The sequence below is a fragment of the Pestalotiopsis fici genome (assembly GCF_000516985.1).
Source record: "Pestalotiopsis fici W106-1 unplaced genomic scaffold PFICI_Scf_1, whole genome shotgun sequence".
NCBI lineage: Eukaryota > Fungi > Ascomycota > Sordariomycetes > Amphisphaeriales > Sporocadaceae > Pestalotiopsis > Pestalotiopsis fici.
Genome location: NW_006917091.1, coordinates 1808430 through 1816925, shown reverse-complemented (window position 1 = coordinate 1816925; position 8496 = coordinate 1808430). Strand labels below are relative to the sequence as shown.

Genomic DNA, 8496 nt, shown 5'->3' with positions numbered 1-8496 from the left:
GTCTCTTCTTCTTTCTTTCTTCTTTCCTTCCTTTTCCTTCCTTCCCCCCCCCCCCCCCCCCCTTCCCTTTCCTTTTTTTTTTTTTTTTTTTTTACCGCAACGTCTTGTCGTAAGGTACTGCCCGAGGACTTTTTCTCCTTTTGAATTCAAAGTCCGTGGTGTCTTTGGATTTGGTTGAATGATGGTGTTGTATCGTCGGTCGCAGGACTATGGCTCTGTTTTGAAAGTAAAGCACACAAGGTACAGGTGCAGGTGCCGAGGTATTGCGATGCGATTCATAGCAACCCGCCGCCTAGCTTGGTTCACTGCGAATATTAAACTCGGCTGATGCAGCGGAAGGCAAAGGAATTCGCGTCTATCGATGTTCTTGTTGCTTTGAGGTATACGAGAAAGAAGAGGACTTGTACAGACGTGCTGCTGCACCATTGCTCCCACCCGCCATGATAAAAATGCCAGACATTATTGGCCCAAGTTCATGCTATATGTACCGGTATGGTCTCATTGTCTATCGATCCACCGGCTTAAACCGAACCCAGAGATCAGGCTTTTCCAACATGCCCCAAAGCTTGAAATCTCTCTCGTAATTAATGTCTTGGCCCGGTAACAATTCCACATCAAAGGTCCAGAGCACCTTGGCAATGATGAGTCGAATCTCATGCCACGATAGAGTCATACCGGGGCAGGCGCGGATGCCGACGCTCCATGGGTGGAAGTCGTCGCGAGCATCATTCTCAAAGGCAGCGTCCCAGTCCGCGTGATCCCGAGGCAGCCAGCGTTGAGGCCGGAAATTGTATGGGTCATAGAACCATCTCGAGTCACGCGTAAAGGCGTAGTTGCCGTATTGCACTTCAACCTGTATCTGAAATCAGCATCATTCGGCTCGAGACTGGATGTAAGTGGGATATAACTTACACCCTTGGGAATATAGTGCCCGTCGACTGTGGCACCAGGACTCACGCGCGGTTGACCGGTGGCGCCAACCACAATGATACGGAGCTGCTCCATGACAGTGGCATACAAGAACTTGAGAGGAACTAGAGAGTCGGCTGTGATATCGTCGTAGCTAATAAACGTACCCCGGATCTCCTTAACCAGACGTTGGTAGCTCGGGGGATCCTGCAGAATTAACGCTATAATGCCGTGGAAGGAACTTGAGATGGGTTCGTATCCCGCCAGGAGTAGATGTAGACAAATGGTCTCGAGAGATTCAAGGTCATTTTTAGGGGGGATAGGGGCACCGGGAGCCAGAAGTTGGTCAAAATGGTCTGGGTGCTGTGTCATGCCCCGATCATCGATGCGTTTCATGAATGCCTTGTTGTTGGCACTAATGGCTCTTACGTAGTTCCCAATGGCCGCAGGTGGCACAGAGAAATACTGAAGCCAGCCAAGCAGAGGGAACTTCTTCGCGTTTGTGTGCATCGTGACAAAGAAGTTGGCAGCCCAGATGGACTCCAGGTATGGCGAAGATCTCTCTACATGGCGTGTCAGTTGGTAAACCAAGGGTAAAGTGATGCTAGTATAAGACTTACCCTCTTTCAGTTGGTCCATCTCCCGGCTATATCCCAGATCGGCTGCTATGTCCATGGCAAGCCAGTCTGCCCACTAAACAAACCAAGGTAAGAGAATGATCAACTCTACCATTTCGATGCGGACTCACCTGTCTCAGTTCTATGCCTCGGTCGCTCTGAACAGTCTTCTTCATCTTTTCCACAAAAATGTCAATATACTTATGGATGATTGGTTCTTTGGTCTTGAGTGACTTGGCGCTAAATGCCGGCAGGAGCCATTTGACTTTCTGACGGTGCTTGACGGGGTCTGTTTCCCAAGTGATGCCCTGGTCAGCTCTACCAAGGCTGATGAAATCAGATTTGGTAAAATGCTCGAAACCTTTTTGCTGAGATCCAAACATGTCTAGGGTAAATTATTCAGTAAGAGTCGGTTTCATTTTCGTTTTCTGGAAACTGTGTAGGACTGGGGTACTGACCTGTTCCAGCCTGTGGAGTGATGAAAACCAGCTCGTTTGGTGCAATGCGTACAACGTCGCCTGTAACAGCCATTAGATATCATGGGCAAGACTATGGTGCTCTGATGCAGATTGTCTCACCATATTTTCTGTGGGCTTCGGCGATCGCGAAAGGGTATTTGCCAGTGATCCTATGGCATCAATATGAGCAATGAAGTCGAACAAGCTGGGAACGTTAGGCAGTCAACTCACCATTGGTACGCATACCATACATTGGAAATGGCTGCAAGCTTGGGTCCTGGGTATCTAGCTGCAGGATGAAAGTAGAGATGATAGATGCATCGAATTGTCGCATATGTCAAAATCTGTGATACCAATGTCAGTCTATGTAAGAGCGGAAGTCATTGGCGACAGAAATTCACGGGGGTTGCGCCTTACTCACGGTAACAACAGCAAGGACGGCCTTGTGAGAGGCAGCGCCCTCAAGCATGGACTCCATCATTTGAGGCGCCATTTTGTCGTCCAACAATCCGAACCTTTTCAGCCTCCACGGAGATGGTGTATTGTCTATTGGGGGGAACCATGAGGAGAAGAAGAATTCAACCACTGAGAACTTGTGGGTTTTAAATCAACAGAGAAACGTGATGAAGAGACGTTATGTTATTATGGAGCAACGCAGGGATATCTATTATTATCTAGTACGGGTGTGTATTCCTTCAATTGATTAGCAGAAGCAGCCCCCTGTAGCGGAGCGATAGTGTCATATTCATGGCTCTAGTCCACACTATCCTACTTCAGCGGGTCCCGCCGCAGATGATTGATGCGGCGCGATAGTATTCGGTGCGCCACTGTGACTATGGGGATCTGAGATGACCATCGGACAGGCTCACCACCCGGGTATATATTTACGAATGTGTATAAAGTAATCACTAGAGCTTGATTTGTGTTACACTTCTCATGGTCTTTCCTTTTTTTTGTCTTCCTATTAATTCTTTGCTTACATCTCTGGGACCAAATGAATCGGTTCACCATTGAAACTCAACGTTTTTACTGCAACTCCACTACAATAAAATTGAGAATTATTCAAATCAGTTTTTGTTCAGCCTGTCTATCGTGCAAGAGGTGGTATCTGCTGCATCGTGTTCGACAGTAAACTTGTGGACGAACCGCATATCAAGTCCACTACACAACATTAGTAGTACCACGACGTTGGAGAAGCCAAGGGACGAGTTCATCTGCAGCGGGGTAAGCGAGAATGCACTCGAAAATGGAGAGTCTTTTGTTGGGGGCCGAATTCTCGGCAATGCAGAATGATTGATCTTTGTTCGACAGCGGTGTAGATACGACAGGGCCGCCTGCCATATGTGATCGTCTGATTGGGTGGTCGAAATGTCAGCTTTCTTGCTCAGTTCCTGAGCGGGGGTCTGTCTAGAGTCTGGACTCTGCTGCATGCACCACAATACGGCAGCACTGGCCGGCCTACAACATGTTCATCAGGCTGGCAGACGAGGGAAAAAGGCCATGTCGACTTTGCCAGCCTCGCCTCTCAACTTTCAATCTTTGTTTCCAAAAAAGCAACTGTATTGCCTCCTTCATGTGTCTAGGCCCCGAGTCGAAGTAATTACCGTAGCATGGTTCTGGACGGACAGAAGTTAGAGGCGCTTCTCAAGCGGCTGGACGAGCAGCGGGACGCGTACTTGGAAAGCCAAAACCTCTTGAATCAGCTGCTCGAGGAGACTCGTGAAGCAGCTGCAAGTCCGGCGCAGATCCCGCAAAGCTCGCAGACATCGCAGACATCACAGACCGCCTCACAACAGGACGCGCGATGGCGCAAGACCTCAACGGGACTTGATTCTCTGGTCACATCGTCTGCATCTAGAGCGACAGGCGAAGATTCAGACGAGGAGGAGACTGGAGAAGACTTCTTTGCACAGACGCCTCTGGAACACCAGGAATACACCCAACAAGGGTTGCATGAGCACTTGACATCGTACCATTGGTCTGAGGAGGGCCGCAAGATACTTGCTAACGTGCTCGAGGATCCCAAGTCCCTACTTGCATCAAATTTGTTACCTGTGGCGAGGGGCGCTGTCCCTGACCGCAGCCACCTGAGTCATCATCAAGTCTATGATGTCGGCACGGACGGTGCGCCACTGGCTTTAGAGAGACCCGAACAGGAGCAGCTTCCATCGAATGCATTGCGCATTTGGCATGCCATCAAGGAAGTCAACAAACCCTCAAACGAACGGCGGGCAGTTGGACGCATCACCGTTATGCATGAGCCCTCGCCTGTTCTCTTCGGCGCGATTCACTATACCATGCAAAAGTATTTTGATGTCGACGAACTCTTCAAGCACTTGGTGCAATCCGAGGCGTCTTCTGCTAGTCTTCATCGAGTGTACAACGCCGACGAACGGCGCCGCCGCACTTTTGTCTTCAACTTTGAATACTTTACCCTCTTGGGCGACGACTGTCAGCCCATGGCGTGGCAGCTGGCTGATCGACAGGAAGAGCGCGCGGCGCACCACATTGCCATCACGCGCTGCAGCTCCGTCATTGCTCTGCATCTCGGTGGCAAACCCATCAAACGGATCAAGAACCGCTCGCGCCGAAGCAACGGGAATCAAGGTTTCGTTTACGACCCCTTTGCAGCTTGGCAAGTGCTCAACATTCAGTGCTACCCGGATTGGCAGTGTAGCCTAGACGTGCACGACTCGACCAAGCACTACGTGAACGGCGTCGAGGCCTTCATGGTTACCATTCTTGGCGAATTCAAGGATGCCCAGCGTCGCTTCGAAGGCATATACCACAAGATCAGCCGGCTCATTACGCCTCCGCTCGACTTCATGTTCAATGAGGACGTCCGCGAGAAGTTACTATTTGAAGACGCCGATTTCACCTTTACACGACGCTACTTTTGGGCGGCGCAGACGCTCGGAATCGTGAATGAATCCATCAAGGCTATGATTGATGCGTATGAAGACAATTTCACTGAAGAGGTCTGGCTTGGCACCCACAAAACGCTATGGTTGCTTGAGGAACAAGACAGTCCTCGGAACCTGTACTTTCGGAAGAAGATGTCAACGCTGCGTGCAAAGTTTGAGACCCAGATGCGAAGCCTCGGGAAACTGATTGTCGAGATCGACGCTCGCCGCAATGAGATCAGGACGCTACGTGAGGAGCTATTCGTTGGCACCAGCATCCAAGAGTCGCGCAAGTCAGTCGAGAATTCCGACATCACGGTGCTGCAAGGACACAACATCAAGATTCTGACCATGGTGTCCATATTTTTTCTGCCGCTAACCTTTGTGACGTCGGTTTTTGGCATGACCAATATGCCAACGGACGAGCAGTACTGGAATTTTGGCATCGTCACCGCGTGCGTCTGTATTCCCTTTTTTGTGCTCATTGGCTCTCTGAACTCGAACCGTGGCATGCATTTCTGGAGCCACAAGACGCGAGTTTTCTTGCAAGCAGTGGCCAATTTCTTAGCATGGCTAGGCCGTGGTGGTAGACAGCGTCAGGGGAATGCCATGCCCAATCCACTGAATGAGAGCAGAAGCAGAATGGGGCCTCGCCGTGTCTCTGCAAAGTCTGCCACCTCGTTGGAGGCGCGAAAGGCAGTGCGCCTGAGAACGGAATCGGTGTCTGCTGATGTCACAAGTAGCGATGTCTTCGGCAAGGGACCAGTAAACAGGCCGGGAATCCCAGGGAGACTGGCCGAAAGTTCCGCGGCAGCTGTCCCTACCACGCAGCTTGCTAGCATGATACTTCACGAGTCAAGGCGGGCGCAGAAAATCAGTTACAACCTAGACAACCCGCATGACATAGTATAGATTATTGGAGCTTGCACGAATTCTTCTCCTAATCAAGGACATCTGATCTTGGCTTCTTGGGATATGATCAAAATTTCTTATAAGAGATTAGCTATGCGTGATACATATTTGGTATTGGTCTCATGAATTTCATTTCTTGATTGCAGGACAACACTCCAGCCACCTCCAATCTGAAACATTTCCGTGCATAAAATAACTTCCCAAAGTGCATACTTCTACGTCGTTGGCGAGCTTCATGGTCTTTCAGCTGCCAAGGATGAAATGTAAAGATGTGCATTAGGATTATAGTATAACATGATGTTCCTTCCTCCGAATCAAAAAAGGGCATCATCGTTTGCTATGATGTTGTAGTGAGACCACCAGCACCGCGGGTCAAGGTCATGCTTAGACATGACCTAATCATTCATGTGTCTTTATCGCGACATACCGCCAAGCCATATCACAAAAGTAGGAGCTCCATACCAAGCTCAGGCTAGTGTGGAGATATATACGCGTGTCAGTCCTGACAAGTGAGGAATTCGTCATTTTCAAAAGCTTATATTTTCCTTATCAAAGCCACACGCTAGAGTTGCGTAAATGGAAATGGAACAACGCGTTCAATGGTGCAAGGAAGTAACATTGCGGCTTATGATTGAGGTGGCCGATAGCTACGGGTGCCTGACCTTGACCTCTATCGCCGCTGAATACATAAATACCTAAGGTTAGGTTAGTAGTTGGCCCACTTTCCTAGTCCCACAGCACCTCGCTTCGGCCTTCCTTCCCAGAATTATCCAGCTAAATGTGGTCGGTTCGGTCTAATCCTCATCTGACCGCACGCGTATCATTTCATCGTTTCCACTGCAAAATGCTTCGATGATGGTACACAACTAGACCCCTAGATGCATCCGCCCATACGAAAGTGACAGCTTTGTACTGTCTTGGCCCATCCATTCGAGATTCGAAAATGACGCTAGTCCCCAGTGGCTGCTGGACCTGCCAGGTGCGGCATCGCAAGTGTGACCGGGAAACGCCTCGGTGCCACGAATGTAGTGACAGGAACATTCAGTGCCATGGGTATGGACCAAAACCCAGCTGGATGGATGGTGGCGTTGCCGAGGCCCAAGAACGGTCCCGCATCAAGGCGGCCGTCAAAAGCAACTTTCGGCAAGTCAGGACACGGCAGAACGAGGCTCGAAAAGCGAGGAATCCCCAATCTAGAGACACGGCTCCAGTGGTGCCAGCTTCTTCGTCTCAGATCTACACCCCAAAATCCACTGACCATGAGTCCAACGACGTTTCACCGTGCGACACGGGCAGTCCAATACATGGCCAACGGAGTGCACTCGAGCAGACCGACAATCGGGCTGATGCAAAGGGCTCGGGTGACTTGTCTGCTCAGGAAGCTGGTCTCGTCATGTATTACCTAGATCACGTGTTCCCATGGCAATTTCCATATTCTTCATCTCAATTCAGATTGGGTCAGCGCGGATGGATTCTGTGGCTGTTGATGAGGAGGGGTCCTTTTTATGATGCTGCCATGAGCTTGGCTTCTCTCCACCGCCGTGCTAGGAATCACGACAATGATGATGGAGACGAAGCGTAGTGGCAGAATCAGCGGGTACTTAACCATCACTCGAGAGCATTGCAGCGCCTCTGCGATTTCTGTCAACGTGAGGGGGGCACGAAATTGCTGGAAAACAAGACTAGTCTGATTGAATTTCTTGCATGCGGATTGTTCCTGATCAGTTTCGAGGTTTGTCCCTCCTCACCACTATAAACATCAACGACTTCTAATTCAATCTCTACTAGGTGGTGAAAGGTGGACGGCATAGCTGGCAGCCTCACCTTGCCGGCATTACTTCCATATTTGGTGGTAAAACCCCTGCTGAAATTATGAGTTTTGATGGTTCAGATACGGAGAACCAGGAGCTCCGTACTGGTCTCGAGTTTCTTTTAGGTCACGTATTATGGTTTGACATTCTTGCGTGCATCTCAGCGGAAACGATTCCTCATTTGCCCCATCGTTCCTGGCTTGATGTTCAAGAGCTACAAACGGCAGAAGTCATGGGCTGCTGCAATTGGGTCCTGCTCTCAATTGGAAACCTGGCTGAACTCCAATGTTGGAAAAGAGACAGGACGCAGCGTGGAACACTAAGTGTCCGGGAACTGGTAGACAGAAGCCGCGAAATTGAAGTCTGTCTCGAGCAAGGTCTTGGTACCTTGGGGGAGACCACCGAGGTATGCCGTGCCTCTTGCCTCCATATTCATCGCTTCTTTCATTATTTCTTCCATGCTAACAATCTTGGGCTTTCGCCAATAGGCAACTTTGGAATCCCAGGTCAACTGGGTCTCACTAGTCTTTACTCTCGCTGCTTTGGTGCTGCTGCATACCATAGTGTCGGGGCCTCAGCCAGCCCTCCCAGAAATCAAAGACACAGTTAGGAAGGGGGCCGTTGCCCTTCGCAGCGGTCCCAAGACCAGTTCGTTCAATGGCCTGATGTGGGCCATTTGTGTGCTCGGAAGTATGGCAGATGAGGAAACGCAACCTGTTTTTGATGACGTGTTGACAAGCATGGTGCGAACCTCGGGTAGGCTAGGTAATAGTACAGCGGTACTCGAGGTACTCAAGAAATGTTGGAGTATGGGCGATGCGAATCGTCTATATTGTCATCAGGTAATGGATGAATTGGGTATACGTGTCCTTTTGATCTAACCTGC

The 8496-nt window shown here is 49.9% G+C and overlaps 3 protein-coding genes across 3 annotated transcripts; 2 read left to right on the top strand and 1 right to left on the bottom strand.

Moving 5' to 3' along the window:
- Window positions 1-505: 505 nt before the first annotated feature.
- Window positions 506-2477, bottom strand: PFICI_00556 (uncharacterized protein; the record flags this gene model as incomplete). Its single annotated transcript, XM_007829137.1, has 8 exons — window positions 506-853; window positions 913-1472; window positions 1530-1602; window positions 1658-1911; window positions 1985-2044; window positions 2105-2154; window positions 2216-2328; window positions 2406-2477. The coding sequence occupies 8 exons, from the start codon at window positions 2475-2477 to the stop codon at window positions 506-508; spliced, it is 1530 nt and encodes a 509-aa protein (XP_007827328.1).
- A 1117-nt stretch (window positions 2478-3594) lies between these two features.
- On the top strand, window positions 3595-5799 carry PFICI_00555 (uncharacterized protein; the record flags this gene model as incomplete). The annotated part of the gene is made up of 1 exon (XM_007829136.1): window positions 3595-5799. The coding sequence occupies one exon, from the start codon at window positions 3595-3597 to the stop codon at window positions 5797-5799; it is 2205 nt and encodes a 734-aa protein (XP_007827327.1).
- A 943-nt stretch (window positions 5800-6742) lies between these two features.
- PFICI_00554 (uncharacterized protein) lies at window positions 6743-8456 on the top strand (the record flags this gene model as incomplete). Its single annotated transcript, XM_007829135.1, has 5 exons — window positions 6743-7377; window positions 7417-7531; window positions 7588-8016; window positions 8099-8366; window positions 8419-8456. The coding sequence occupies 5 exons, from the start codon at window positions 6743-6745 to the stop codon at window positions 8454-8456; spliced, it is 1485 nt and encodes a 494-aa protein (XP_007827326.1).
- Window positions 8457-8496: the final 40 nt, after the last annotated feature.